The following is a 15812-nucleotide window of genomic DNA, read 5'->3' as shown; positions in this document are numbered from 1 at the left end:
GCCATTGCCTTCTCTGGAGCCGCAGGTCTAGCGGTGCTTTATTCTTCAAGCCACAGTGATGGTGTCATTTCCCACAGGTATGAGTAAATGGTAGATTGAACTGTGCTTGACTTTATAAAAAGCTCTTTCTATAGTTACCTTTTAACTTTCAACATCAATGCAGAATCAAACTCATTGTAAACATAGAGAAAAAATAATAATTTTATCTCCTTTCTGCTCTCTCTTTTTTCTTTCCCTCAGATGGCTTCCATTTATGTCTCAGGGCATAATCCATGCAGAGATTGACTTGGTCTTCAAGGTGAGGATCAATGACAGCTGCAGTAGAAGAAAGTACAAGCTGACTTTGGTACAACGGACATCAAGGACACTCCCAGGTGTCCCCAGAGCATTCCCTTCCACAGCTTATGTTTCACATCAAATTATACACAGAAGAGTGTGTAAGGTGTGTCTGGGCAATGCACAGGCACTCCTGTGAGTTAACAATCAACCCAAGGATTTGCTTCCATTTAAGAGTTAAAGTCACACATTTTTTTCCTATCACTTATAATGTCATTAAACAGATCTATTATTAACTGCACTTCACTTTTATTTTTGCAGAAATACAAATAAATCATCAACCTGAAATACAAGAAGCAAATGGCAAATGCTGTTGCCACTTTTTGTCTATTTAATCATCTGGAAATAATTTATTTCTGTTCCAAGATTACCTACCTCAAACAATTTTTAGTATATTCTGAGTTTAAACTATTGACTAAAAAACACTTAAAATGATTGTAGAAACAGGTATTAAGTCATGGTCTGATTTATAAACTAACAAAAGCCACATTAGCCACAGATGCTTTTTCCCTTCAATAATTTAAATATATGGGAAAATAATTATTTTTCAAAGGGTTAATTTCTATTAATTATACTCTTTTTTTTTACCACTAACTTTGCATACTGATTTCTCAGTTTTATTTTTAAGTCTTTTGAGTTTAGCTTTTTCTATTAGATCTTCTTCAAATCAACCTGTGATTGTTATTAACATGTTTACATTTTAAAGGTGATCCAAGTGGGGTCGGTAAATACATATTCCTTAATATGCATGTCAAGTCATCAAACCTCTATGTTTTCAAAAGTGTTTGTACTGTGTATGATAATTTGAAACTAGGCAGGGTTTAATGCTGACATTGTTGTATTCATGAAATCCTATATTGACCAGGATGGCCACTGAGATGAAGACATGACATTCAAGCTGATAATTATCTTTATTAATATTAGAAACTTCATTTTGGCTTATATTTTACTTTTTGTTTTTTAGTTATTTACAGAGGAAAGGCTTTATGTGTATTAATATAAACAGAATTTTACTAATGTACTGAAATCTTTTAGTAATTTTAAGGAGTCTTAAAAGGTTTGTGTCTTACAATAAACCTTTAAGCAATAAAGCTTGGAATGACATTCTAAGTGAAAAATTATCCATTAATTCCAGAACTTGGCAAGGCATATAAGAATAATAAAAGCTAATAGTTTTAAGCTGAAGACCTCAATTAAGGATGAAAATGTTGGAATTCTTTTGTTAATAATATTAGCCATGTAACCAATATTGTTTTTATTGTTCAGTTGCTAAATCATGTCTGACTCTTTGCGACCCCGTGGACTGCAGCATGCCAGACTCCTCTGTCCTCCACCATCTCCTGGAGTGAGCTCAAACTCATGTCCATTGAATTGGTGATGCAATCTAACCATCTCATCCTCTGCTGCCTGCTTTTCCTCTTGCCCTCAGTCTTTCCCAACATCAGTATCTTTTCCAATGCACTGACTCCTCCCATCAGGTGTCCAAAGTATCAATATAAGTGATACCAAATATAGTGAAGTTACATTATATAGTAATGGTGGTTACCTAGGAGTTTGGTAGATAGAGTTTATCAGTGTAATTTTGATTAAAATAAACTATTGTAAGATTTTTTTGGGTTATTATTTCAGTGGTTTCCATTTATTCTTCTGGCCTCATTAAAATGTCTTTGTTTTTTTATAACACAAATGTGGATTAATAACAGACCTTAGTTTGTGAGACACCTTAATTATTTGTGAATGATCTTCTTTTATTTTATTTCATTTTTAAATTCTGAAGAATATTAAAGAATTTGATCTTTAATATGCCTTGGGTTACCAAAAGTGGGGTCCCTGCTCCATTTCAATATAATTCTTAGAAATTCATTAATAGACTTAGAGTTATATGAATAAGCTAATTTATGGTATGAAAAGACCTTGAGAAGTTAAATAGCCTAATCTGACGAGGCAGGGCTACGTTGTGGTTAAGTGTTGAGGAGCAAACTCAACAATGAGTCTTGGATTTTGAAAGCATATGAGGCACATTTATGTAATTCATGCCTTTTTATGCTGCTGCAGTAGGAAGAAAGTAGACCAAGAAGCTATTTCAGTGTGATAGTAGCAGGAAAGTAAAACGAGGGATCAGCTGAGTTAAGCTCGTTTTGGGGTGATTAATAATAAATATGATGATGTACCATCACTAACTCTGTGCCACATTTAGTAAACTCCCACAATTACCTAAAGACATGTCTCCCAAGCCTAGACAGCTTATAAATGCAAATATTTATAATTCTATAGGTGAAATCATTGCCATGGCAAAATTGTGTTTCTGAGTTAGATTGGACTAGGTCATGAGATCAGAGAAGGCAATGGCAACCCACTCCAGTACTCTTGCCTGGAAAATCCCATGGACAGAGGAGCCTGGTAGGCTGCAGTCCATGGGGTCGCTAAGAGTCGGATATGACTGAATGACTTCACTTTCACTTTTCACTTTCCTGCATTGGAGAAGGAAATGGCAACCCACTCCACTGTTCTTGCCTGGAGAATCCCAGGGACAGGGAGCCTGGTGGGCTGCCGTCTCTGGGGTCGCACAGAGTCGGACACGACTGAAGCGACTTAGCAGCAGCAGCAGGTCCTGAGATAATATCTTTAATGTACTTTGCTGGATTGACTTTTCTAACTTGTCAATGCCTTCTGGGTACCTCTTATAGCTAACCACTATACTAAACCCTCTTGTTAATGCCAATAAATTTATATCTATTCTGCAATAATAAATACATTTGGTGGTGATGGTCTAGTCACTAAATTGTGTCTGACTCTTTGTGAACCCATGAACTGTAGCCTGCTAGGCTCCTCTATCCAGGGGATTCTCCAGGCAAGAATACTGGAGTGGGTTGCCATTCCCTCTTCCAGGGAATCTTCCCAACCCAGGGATCAAACCTGTGTCTCCTGCATTGCAGGCAGTGTCTTTACCAACTAAACCACCAGGGAAGCTCATCAGTTCAGTTCATTCAGTCGCCCAGTCATGTCTGACTCTTTGTGACCCCATGAATTGCAGCATGCCAGGCCTCCCTGTCCATCACAAACTCCCAGAGTTCACTCAAACTCATGTCCATTGAGTCAGTGATGCCATCCAGCCATCTCATCCTCTGTCATCCCCTTCTCCTCCTGCCCCCAATCCCTCCTAGCATCAGGGTCTTTTCCAATGAGGTGGCCAAAGTATTGGAGTTTCAGCTTCAGCATCAGTCCTTCCAATGAACACCCAGGATTGATCTCCTTTAGGATGGACTGGTTGGATCTCCTTGCAGTCCGAGGGACTCTCAAGAGTGTTCTCCAACACCACAGTTCAAAAGCATCAATTCTTCGGTGCTCAGCTTTCTTCACAGTCCAACTCTCATATCCATACATGACCACTGGAAAAACCATAGCCTTGACTAGACGGACCTTTGTTGGCAAAGTAATGTCTCTGCTTTTTAATATGTTATTTAGGTTGGTCATAACTTTCCTTCCAAGGAGTAAGCGTCAAGATTGCCGGGAGAAATATCAATAACCTCAAATATGCAGATGACACGACCCTTATGGCAGAAAGTGAAGAGGAACTAAAAAGTGATGAAAGTGAAAGAGGAGAGTGAAAAAGTTGGCTTAAAGCTCAACATTTAGAAAACGAAGATCATGGCATCTGGTCCCATCACTTTATGGCAAATAGATGGGGAAACAGTGGAAACAGTGTCAGACTTTATTTTTTAGGGCTCCAGAATCACTGCAGATAGTGATTGCAGCCATGAAGTTAAAAGTCTCTTACTCCTTGGAAGGGAAGCTCATAAATATATTTAAATTATTAATAATTCCATTTCTAATAAGTCTTCTCAAGATACTATTGAATGTTCTGAAGAAACAGTCATATCACGTGTGAATAGTCATCACCTTTTCTTGCCCTAACATGCTGTCTAGGTCTCTGGTACAATGTGGAGAAGCAGTAAAGGTAGCATTAGTAGTGAACACGTGTAGGATGTGCTGTGCTGGGGCTTTGTGATTCAATCTACATTTATGTAATCCTTACAATAACGCATGGGATCCATGGTATCACTGTTCCATTTTACAGGTGATGAAGCTAAAGAACAGAGAAGTGGTTTTTTTTTTTTTTTTTTGCTTTTAACTTGCCTAAAGTCACACATGGGGAAGGCAATGGCACCCACTCCAGTACTCTTGCCTGGAAAATCCCATGGACGGAGGAGCCTGGTGGGCTGCAGTCCATGGGGTTGCTGAGGGTCAGACACGACTGAGCGACTTCACTTTCACTTTTCACTTTCATGCATTGGAGAAGGTAATGGCAACCCACTCCAGTGTTCTTGCCAGGAGAATCCCAGGGATGGGGAAGCCTGATGGGCTGCCGTCTCTGGGGTCACACAGAGTCGGACACGACTGAAGTGACTCAGCTTAGCTTAGCTTAAAGTCACACAGATGGCAAGTAGCAAATTTAGGATTTGAATCCAAATGATTCGACTCCATAGTCTGTACTGTTCTTATTTAATGAAACTTTTTCTGACATCCCCTAGACACTAAGAATGTGTGTGTTTATGTGTGTATATATCATCTGTATCTTTGGATTTATTTTGTTGTATTATTTTTCTAACTTATTAGGCCATATTTTTGGATCTTTAGCTTTCAACCTTATTTCAGACCTAAGTGAAAGGATGTTTTTAACTGTCAGATAAGATTATTATTTTTGCTGTTATTATCTATAGTAATCTCTTTCCACCTAGAACTTTCATGGACATAAATCATGTTTCTGCTGAGCTTCCTTTGCTGACAGTTATTTGCTGGCCAACATTTCACTGAGGGTGCAGCACCTTTGCCCTCATTTCCAAAAGTCTCAAGCCCGGCTCCCACCCCTTGGGAGCCCAACACTTGGCCCAGTGTTGGGGGTGTTCGCAACACTTGGGGGTGTTGGCACCCCACAACAACTCAGCTGTCTTGAGCGTGACTGCTCATCACTCAGTTTCTGCTGATGACTCCTTTTATTGTTACTATTATCTGGCATTAGGGGATTTTTTTTCTTAACTTTCTTGGGAATGAAATAATGTACTAAAAAGTTTGGGGCTTTGAGCTTTTTGTGTATTCATTTTTGTCTTTGCAATTTATTTGGAATATAGTGGTGTTATGGTTCCCAGGTGGCTCAGTTGTAAAGAACCCACCTGCCATCACAGGAGAGCAGGTTTGATCCCTGTATTGGGAAGATCCCCTAGAGAAGGGCATGGCAACCCACTCCAGTATTCTTGCCTGGGAAATCCCATGGACAGAGGAGCCTGTTCTGATGAGGCAGAAATGCCACTGATGAGAAGCTGGAATCCGGGCAGAGGTTGGTCACAAGAAACCTGGGCACCTGACAGGAGCATGCATTTACCTGTGATGCCATCTTACCTGCCAGCGACCCAGGTGTGAGGTGGAGCTGAATACACTCAGAGAGGAGCAGGGGACTCATGCTCAGCTGCACCAGAGAACAGTTGTCCTGCCTGAACAGGGACCTGTAACAGGTTCTGGCATACAGAGGAGCTGCTGAGCATCTTGGTTAATCGTGCAGATTCTACACCTTGATGACACCACTTACCTGCTGCATGGCTTGGGGAAATTAGTGTATTTCTCTGTGCCTGGTTCTTATAAAATGGAGATGATAATAGAAACGATGGGGTCTCGTGAGGATTACGTCAAATCATATCCATAAAGCACCTACATAGACCCTGCTGCATCTTATATACCCAGTAGATGCTCTTTTTTTTTTAATGGCCTTTATTTATTTGTGGCTGTGCTGGGTGTTTGTTTCTGTATGTGGGCTTTCTCTAGTTGCAGTGAGCAGGGGCTACTCCTTTCTTGCAGAGCTTGGGCTCTAGAGCATCAGCTCAGTAGTTGTGGCCCCCGAGCTTTGTTGCCCCATGGCATGTGGAATCTTCCCAGACCAGGAATCAAAACTATGTCCCTTGCATTGGCAGGTGGACTATTAACCACTGGACCACCAGGCAAGTCCTAGATGCTCATTTTCAAACTCTTCTTTCCCTGGTGATGAGATGCATCATGGATCTAGAGCATCTGGCAGCAGCCCCGCTGGACCAGCAGTGGGGCTCGAGCTGAAGTGGGCTGCACAGCGGTCCCCTGCCTCCAGGGCTGTGTGAACCAGGGTGCCCTTCACCACAGCAATACACAGCGAGCAGAAGCAGACAAATGACAAAAGGTACACACCAAACCAATATCAGGATGAAATCCATAATAGATTCCTTGCTGATGGTGTTCTATGGTTGTTTTCCGGACTTAAAGTGGAGAAAACAAAGCATTGTTTGAAACCATTTTATTCTAGGAAGCATAACTGTTTCTAATTCAGAATCAAATTTATCTGAACTCCTGTGCTAGTCAGCACGGAATTTCTCTATTGCTCTACGTGTATAATAGGATTAATGATATTTGTCTCTTGGAAGAATAAAAATATTTGTAAAGTACTTAAAAATTTCAAAAAAATCCTCATGATCCTCTTATGAGGTTGTATTTTGAAGGACTTGTTAGCTTGTATACATAGAATTATTTGGAGATAAAATTAATCAAAATTAGAATAAAGTAATAATTTGTCTTGTTTACAGTATCTCTGCCAATCTCATTGAACTATATTTACACACCCTTCAAAATTTGGGTCATACAAGGTCAGAATTGTTTCTATTATCTTTGTGCTAACAACAAGACCAATTATGAGGTAAATAAGAATGTCCTTGTCCTTTGTACAAAAAAACGACACTAATGACATATCATCAGAAAGACTTGTTCTTTGTTAATTGAGAAATGTTATTATATTGTGCTGAAGCATTCTTAATAATACCTTGAATGTCCTTCCTCATCTATGAGTTCTTTATTTTTCAAAATACTTCTTAATGGGTCCCCAAATGTTGTATGAATCTTTCACTCTTTTTTTTTTTTTTTCCTGAGAGGCTGACCTGTGCCGTGTGTTGTACTAAACTTTGGGTACACAGGGTCATTTAAGATAGAACTGTGCCCTTCAGGGGTCGGGACGCCCAGAGAGGTGGCTTTATTTATACGTCTAAGGGCTGAAGTGTGCCCCGAGTCCAGGAGAGGCAGAGAGAGAAGGTTCATTCTCGTGACAGGCAAGGGCGTCTGGAAATGCCCGTTAGAGGGGGCGACCTCTGTGCTGAGCCCGGAGTCAAAGATGTTCACCAGGTGGGGGAGGAGAAAAGGTGAAGGAGGGACATCGTGCCCGAGCCTGGAGGTGGAAAGTGCCCTATGGACAGCTGCGGGGTGGAGCAAAGAGCAGCGGTCCTGTGAGAGGGGCCCTGGACTTCTGGAGTGCTTTGTGCAGCTGCCGCAGGCTTGGGTGTCAGTGTCATGAACAGAGTTGAGTTAAGCATCTGAAAGACTGCCGATCTATGACAGTAAGGTTAAAACACCGCCGTGGAAGTAAAGATGGAGAGAATCTGGTTTATTCTTGCTTCTCTGAAGGAGCCAAGGGATTGTGAGTGGAAGGAATTCTTGGATTCACCAGCTCGAGTCTGGGGGACCCTCCTGTGGGGGCTTTGGGAGAGGGTAGATTTGGTCAACTTTAGGGCCCGCAGTTTCCTGTATCCCTCCTACTTGACACTCGCCCTCCACCAGGTAGCTCTGCACACGTCTCTTGCGTGGTGGCACTTGTCTTCGTAGACTGACCCGCCTTCCGCGGACCGTAACCAGGCAGGTGGAGGTGCATCCGCGCAAGCGCACTGGGTTTTGTTCCGCTCACCGCATTTCCTGTGGTTCTCGGGGACCAGTCAGAGGCATGTGCTGCTGTGTGTGTGTCATCAGGCCTAGCATGCAGGTCCCACAGTTTCTACTGTGCTTTGTGTGACTCCATGGCAGGCAGCTTGAAGAGTTTTTCTCTCAATATGTGAACAAACAAGTACTTGCTAAGAGCTTAATTTACATGCATCCTCCCCACCTTTCTCTGAGTATTCATTCAGTGAATAGTTGCCAAGTAACTGCTAACGTGTCTAGACAAAAATGTTTCTATATTCCACCACAGGGGCAATTTTCTGAGCCGCAAAGTCAAGTGCATGAACCCCTGTAACAGAATGCACAGAAGAAGGTAAAAAGATGAAAGGCTCAGATCTAAGGAGGGGCCTTGAACTCCACCAGCTCCAGGCACTTTGTTCATCAAAATAACTCACTCATGCCTTCCTGAAAATACATCTCCAAATAGTAAGAAAATTTGGAAAGGAAAAGTTAACAGCAGGCCTGCAATCTACTTTTTTTCCCCTTAACCTGGAAAATGAAAGAGACGCCCCAGTTAAACCCCTGCCTCCATGCTAACAATTAGACCTCCTGGAAAAAAAAAAAAAAAAAAAACAAATAGTGTTTATAAGTAGAAGCAGATAATCGAGAGCTGCTGTCTGTGAAATGCTCTCAATAGCTCTTCCAGGTTTCTGTGTGCAAGAAACCACCCCGAAGCTTAGTGGCTCAAAACAGAGATTTACTGTTACTTTTTACCTTTCAGTAGGTTCATATGGCTCAGCCAGATGAACTTCTGAACCTCTCCTGAGATTGTAGTCCAAAAGTTCTGCAGGGTGTGTGTCTGAGGGGGCAGCAAGCTGACTTCCCCGGTGACTCACCCATGCTGCCAACTCCTGGGACTGCGTGTTTACCTGGGGTTACATACCTACCTGTGACCTTACTGTGTACCTCCTGGGGGCCCCGAAGGAGTGTTCTAATAGACCCAGGCTGTCTTAGACTCGGAAGTCCTAGAATGTCACTCTTGCTGCACTATATTGACCAAGGGCAACCCAGCCTCAAGTCTTCCCTGGTGGCTCAGTAGTAAAGAACCTGCCTGCCCATGCAGGAGATGCAGTTTCCATCCCTGGGTAGGGAAGATCCCCTGGAGAAGGGAATGGCAACCCACTCCAGTATTCTTGGCTGGGGAATCCCATGGACAGAGGATTCCCATGGACAGACTCTAGCAGGCTACAGTCCATGGGGTCCAAAGAGTCGGACACAACTTATCGAATAAACAACAACCCAGACCCAAGGGGAGGGGGAGATAGACTTTACCTTTTTATAGAGCAGTACACAGTCACACAGCAAAAGAGCAAGTGTCAGGAGTCATCAGCGAGGACTTCTCTAAGTAATGCAGCCTGATGCAGCAGCACAGTCTGGTTTGTCCAGGCTGCCTATGGTAAGTCACCTGGGATTTTGGATCAGGGCATAATTGAAACTATTACTCGAGCTGGGAAATCAGTGGGGTGTAATAGCTCTGCATGCCTTGTTTATAACTGGCCTGTTCAATCTGAACCAGCATACATCCTAATGCAGTTGGAGAGGACATTTTTGGGTTGTATTGGTCACTTGGGCAGGGGCCAGCAAACTTCTATGATAAAAGGCCAAATAATGTGCATCTTGGGTTTTGTAAACCGTGTGGTCTCCGTGGCAACAACTCTACCATTGCAATACAAGAGTACCCAATGGACAATCCATAGAGAAATGAGGTGCTGTATTCCAGGGGCATGTTAATTACAAAAACAGGTGGCAGGCTGGACCATAATTAGCAAACCCTGGTCTATGATCTTTCCAAAGGAAGAACACTTGACTTGTGGTTTGCTGGTGAATCACGAGTACTCTGGTATTAGGTGAGATCTATAGAGGATGAGATGGTTGGATGGCATCATTGACTCAATGGATATGAGTTTGAACAAATTCCAAGAGATGGTGAAGGACAAGGAAGCCTGATGTACTGCAGTCCATGGGGTCAATAAGAGTCAGATGTGACTGAACAACAACAAAATAAATTCTGTTGAGTATAACTTATTAATTTGATTCACATAGTCTCTTAGGGCCTTTTGAGCATCCATCACAAGGCTTGTACATAATATGGAGACAATATCCGTAGCTGGTTAGCAAGTATTCAGTTCAGTTCAGTTGCTCAGTCATGTCCTGCTCTGTGTGACCCTATGGACTGCAGCATACCAGGCTTTCCTGTCCATCACCAACTCCCAGAGCTTGCTCAAACTCATGTCCATCAAGTCAATGATGCCATCCAGCCATCTCATCCTCTGTCATCCCCTTCTCCTCCTGCCTTCAATTTTCCAAGCATCAGGGTCTTTTCAAATGAGTCAGCTCTTCGCATCAGGTGGCTGAAGTATTGGAGGTTCAGCTTCAACATCAGTCCTTCCAATGAATATTCATGGCTGATTTCCTTTAAGATTGACTCATTTGATCTCTTTGAAGTTCAAGGGACTCTCAAGAGTTTTCTCCAACACCACAATTCAAAAGCATCAATTCTTCAGTGCTCAGTTTTCTTTATGGTCCAACGCTCGTCCATACATGACTACTAGAAAAACCATAGCTTTGATTAGGTGGACTTTTGTTGGCAAAGTAATGTCTCTGCTTTTTAATATGCTGTCTAGGTTGGTCATAGCTTGTCTTCCAAGGAGCAAACATCTTTTTATTTCATGGCTGCAGTCACCATCAGCAGTGATTTTGGAGGCCCCCCAAAATAAAGTCTGTCACTGTTTCCATTGTTTCCCCATCTATTTGCCATGAAGTGATGGGACCAGATGCCATGATGCCTTAGTCTCTTGAATGTTGAATTTTAAGCCAGCTTTTTCAATCTCCTCTTTCATGTCATTGAGAGGCTCTTCAATTCCTCTTCTCTTTCTGCCATAAGGGTGGTGTCATGTGCATATCTGAGGTTACTGATATTTCTCCCTGTAATCTTGATTCCAGCTTGTGCTTCATCCAGCCTGATATTTCACATGATGTACTCTGCATATAAGTTAAATAAGCATGATGACAATATACAGCCTTCATGTACTCCTTTCCCAATTTGGAACCAGTCTGTTGTTTCAGCCTTGTCTAACTCAATGAAACTATGAGCCATGCCATGTAGGACCACCAAAGACGGATGAGTCATGGTGGAGAGTTCTGACAAAATGTGGTCCACTGGAGAAGGGAATGGCAAACCACTTCAGTATTCTTGCCTTGAGAACCCCAAGAAAAGGCAAAAAGATAGGACACTGAAAGATGAACTCCCCAGGTTAGTAGGTGCCCAATATACTACTGAAGAAGAGTGGAGAAGTAACTCCAGAAAGAATGAAGAGACGGAGCCAAAGCAAAAACAGTGCCCAGCTGTGGATGTGACTAGTGATGGAAGTAAAGCCCAATGTTGTAAAGAACAATACTGAATAGGAACCTGAAATGCTAGGTCCATGAATCAAGGTAAATTGAAAGTAGCAAGTATTACTTAATTCCAATTGTTGACATAGCTTCCTATCCTGAGGTTCAAGTTCTTCTAGTTCAGTCATATCTCTACTTATTGCCTTTAGCTGCATAAAAATGTCAAACAACAGAGCATCTACTTCTCATTGTTAAAGTAAAAGATCCTGTTAAACTTTACATTCTTATTGACAACAAATCTAAGTTTATTGTGGGTGACTGAGAGATCCTAGAGTATATCTAGACCACTTAAAATTTTATTTTTAAGATTTTATTTAATTATTTATTTTTGGTTATGCTGAGGCTTCGTTGCTGCACAAGGGGTTTCTCTGCTTGCGGGGAGCTACTCTCTAGTTATGCTGAGGCTTCGTTGCTGCACAAGAGGTTTCTCTACTTGCGGGGAGCTACTCTCCAGTTGTGGGTACGTGGGCTTCTCATCATGGTGACTTCTCCTGTTGCTAAACATTTTTAACATGAAAGAAAAATAAGCCTCCTAGGATGTAGACTCCAAGAAAATTTTCTTTTTTTCTGTAGTAGGATTTTGTACCCTCCCAAAGACGTGGGTTTGGGTGAACTCCAGGAGTTGGTGATGGACAGGGAGGCCTGGCATGCTGCAGTTCATGGGGTCACAAAGAGTCGGACATGACTGAGTGACTGAATTGAACTGAACTGAAATTTAAGGTTGAAAGCTAAGGGGAGAAAATAAAATGGGACAGTCTGAGGTAGTTTATTGGCAATTGCATTTTTTAAAGCCTCTCATAACACTAGTAAATATAAGATAAATATTTAGATTTCAATTACATGAAAGTCTCTTTCTTCCTCTGAGTTAACAGAAATGATTTCTAAAGGGGTTAATGGATGATAGTATTTTATTGGTATGATTCCTTGGTTGAATAAATAGCAGCTATAAGGAAAAAAAAAGAAAAGAGAAACTTGTATAGATAGAATATCTGAACTCATGTTATTTTGATTATTTTAATTTTTTTTTGGTGAAAAAAGTTACACAAATTACAGAAAAAAACTTGTAACTGTGACACATATAAACAACACAAAAACTATAAACATTTTTTTAGATCTGATAAAAATAAACTGTTTCTCAGGACAGTGGAACTTTTCAATATAGACTTAAAGTGTTCCTCTAAGTTATTTTCTATGAAATTTCCAATTTTGTATTTTAGCTGCTGAGACATTGTTAGAGAAGTTAAACAATCATAGTTTAGAAGTATACTATGGAAATATTGGAAAATACTTTTGTCCAGTGGTAGAAAAGAAAATCAAGCCCAGGAAAACTTTGAAACCAATGAAAACCACCATATTAGACATTTCATTAGTAACTATCCCTTTAAAGCTCCCATCCTGGTGACAGGCTAATTCCAAAAGGGGAGAGCACAAGAGAATTATATAAATCTGTGGCTCCTTGTTCTTTATCTCTATTTTAGTAAACAAGATGTGCCAGCCGATGTGCATACCCATCCCTGACCTTCTCCTGTGAAAGCAGGATGCTAAGACACAGGGCAGGTCCAGGAGGCAGGGAAGGAGATAAGAATTAGGTGGTTAAGATACAAATTCAAGGAAGGGGTTCTTTAACTTCTTGAACTATTCATCAAAGCTCAGGTGGAAACCTTTCTGTAACAATTGATATCAAGGCTTCCTGGTGGTCCAGTGCTTAAGACTCTGCCTTCCAATGCACAAGGTGTGGGTTCGATCCCTGATCAGAAAGCTAGGATCCCAATGCCTCGGGGCCAAAAAAGCAAAACATAAAACAGAAGCAATATAGTGACAAGTTTAATAAAGACTTTAAAAATAGCCCACATTAAAAAAATTAGAAAGAATTAATATCGTGATAGGATCCTCAATGGAATTACAGTTTGAAATGTACATGTTTTCTGTTTTCCGCATGAAGTGCAGCTCCTCAGAGCCTACTTGCCACAGGAGAAATGGGCCCGAGGGCTCCTCTCTCACTTCTGCACTCCTTGGCATTTTGGCACCAAAGCTTAAACTCTATCTTTGTCATCAAAGATAACAACAAAGACGTTGCTAATAACTCAGGTGTCCAGAGTGGTGATGGCTCTTAATTCCATCTTGAAAATGTGAAAAATACCCACAAGGCAGGGTGTGTTTATGGAGCTTTTGGAAATAGCAGCAAAAACATCTTTAAATTGCCCCTGAGATGATGGGATGGTTGTTGATGAGTTACAGACTCCCAGCCGACAGGACTTCATCCTCTGTTACGCTTGACCGCCTGGTGTGGGCTCGGCATCAGAGAGCTTCACTGCTGCGGGGTTGATGGTGCAGTTGTCAACAGTGCACAAAATGATCCCATAAACCATTTTGGTTTGTCTTTCCAACTAAGCAATCCCAGAACAAGCTGTAGATCTTTTAAAAAGATGTTCTCTGTCATGCTCCGCTCCCTCAGCTCTCCTGTGCTCCCAGCATGAGGGCGGGGAGCTCACTCACCCACTATTGCAAATGCACCTTCTTGTCATCCCCCTCTCCCAAGCCCAGCTTCCTTTACTAGGTCCTACAAATAACATTCCAACCCTTAGGGGACTCCAGGATTCTTTCTTGAAAACATTTTAGCTCTTTTGACTTTGTTTTTCATCTTCTGCATTCTCACTATGATTCTGCTAGGATCTCCAAACTCTGTTACTAGTTCTGGCTTGAAAGGGTGACTCCTAGTGCAGAAAAGGCTTCGCACTGAGTTGTGAGTATGTCTGTCATCCATCCCCACCCAAAGATTTGATAGTGATGCCTAACTATTTAGGCACTCCTCAGTCTTCCAGCCAAGCACCTAGTATTAAATCCCTTCAAAATGTCTCTAGGCTTGAAAAGCACACTGCATATTTGCCTTGTCATTAAAATGCTGTGCTGTGCTGTGCATGCTTGCTGTCGTGTCTGACTCTTTGCAACCCCATGGACTGTAGCCTGCCAGGCTCCTCTGTCCATGGCATTCTCCAGGCAAGAATACTGGAGTGGGTTGCCATTTCCTGCTCCAGGGAATCTTCACTACCCAGGGATTGAAGCTACATCTCTTGCATCTCCCACATTGGCAGGTAGATTCTTTACTGCTGAGCCACCTAGGAAGCCACCTAGGAAGCTCATTAAAATGCTATAATTGTGCCAAAACTTTTCCATGGGCTACCTTCTAAAAGGGAGTCCATGATCAGCAATGATTTTAACACTTGATTTCACAAATGATTCATTTCAGAACTATTATGTAGAATTCCTCATTTCCTAACATCAGTATGGCCTTCCTCCATAATTTCATATGATTTCCTTTTTCCTTTGCAGAAGGAGATTTGAAGGTGACTGTTGTCACTAGGGATCTTGAGAATGCCGGTGCCAAGGCAACAGTATCCCTTTATGTTTTTGGAGAAACAAGATGCTCAGGCCTTATTATTTTGGGATCTGGGAAATACCAGCTGTTTAACCCCAACAGTGCAGATAAAGTCAAGGTAAAATTGGTATAACTTTCTTACTAAGACACATTACAATATGCGTTCTCTAAGATGGAATAGAGAAGATTTTTGTTTGTTTTGGTATTGCATTTGCATTTTATTTACTTGGTAAACATGAAATCTTTTATCTTGAGGGAGCTGTGAAGCAAGAATAATGACAGGAATACAAGATTTTTGTTTCTACCCAATTTTTATTTGTATAAAGCCAACAAAATATAGCCTACCAGGCTCCTTTATGCATGGAATTCTCCAGGCAAGAATATTGGAGTGGGTAGCCATTCCCTTCTCCAGGGGATCTTCCCAACCCAGGGATTCAACCTGGGTCTCCTGCATTTCAGGCAGATTCTTTACTGTCTGAGCCACCAGGGAAGCCCATATGAACCTTCACTTCAGTTCAGTCACTCAGTCGTGTCTGACTCTTTGCGACCCCACGGACTGCAGCATACCAGGCTTCCCTGTCCATAACCAGCTCAAACTCATGTCCATCGAGTCGATGATGCCAACCAACCATCTCATCCTTTTTCATCCCCTTCTCCCGCCTTCAATCTTTCCCAGCATCAGGGTCTTTTCTAATGAGTTAGTTCTTTGCATCAGGTGGCCAAAGTATTGGAGGTTCAGCTTCAGCATCAGTCCTTCCAATGAATATTCAGAACTGATTTTTTTTTTTAGTATTGACTGGTTTAATCTAAGATATGAACCTTAGAAAGTTTAAAATTAGAGTGAAAAAATTTATTCCTTATCCTGCCATCAAGTTAGGTATTTCCGCTTGGAATATCTTTTCCAGTCCTTGTCTGTATCCATGGAGATGAT

General features: G+C 41.6%; 1 protein-coding gene across 3 annotated transcripts in view; it reads left to right on the top strand.

Moving 5' to 3' along the window:
- The window catches only part of RP1 (RP1 axonemal microtubule associated), a 150409-nt gene extending 147274 nt beyond the window's left edge, over nucleotides 1-3135 (top strand). Inside the window, exons 18-19 of one of the 3 annotated variants that reach the window (XM_070382398.1) lie at nucleotides 241-298; nucleotides 1603-3126. In XM_070382398.1, coding sequence (XP_070238499.1) covers nucleotides 241-269 — 29 coding nt within the window. In that variant the 3' untranslated portion in view covers nucleotides 270-298; nucleotides 1603-3126. Of the gene's footprint in view, nucleotides 1-240 lie in introns of all 3 variants that reach the window. The other 2 variants (XM_070382399.1, XM_070382397.1) reach the window with 2 other exon arrangements.
- The last annotated feature ends 12677 nt before the right edge of the window (nucleotides 3136-15812 follow it).

The sequence above is a fragment of the Bos mutus genome, chromosome 14, assembly GCF_027580195.1.
Source record: "Bos mutus isolate GX-2022 chromosome 14, NWIPB_WYAK_1.1, whole genome shotgun sequence".
In the NCBI taxonomy this organism is placed as follows: domain Eukaryota; kingdom Metazoa; phylum Chordata; class Mammalia; order Artiodactyla; family Bovidae; genus Bos; species Bos mutus.
This window is presented reverse-complemented; position numbering and strand designations above follow the sequence as displayed.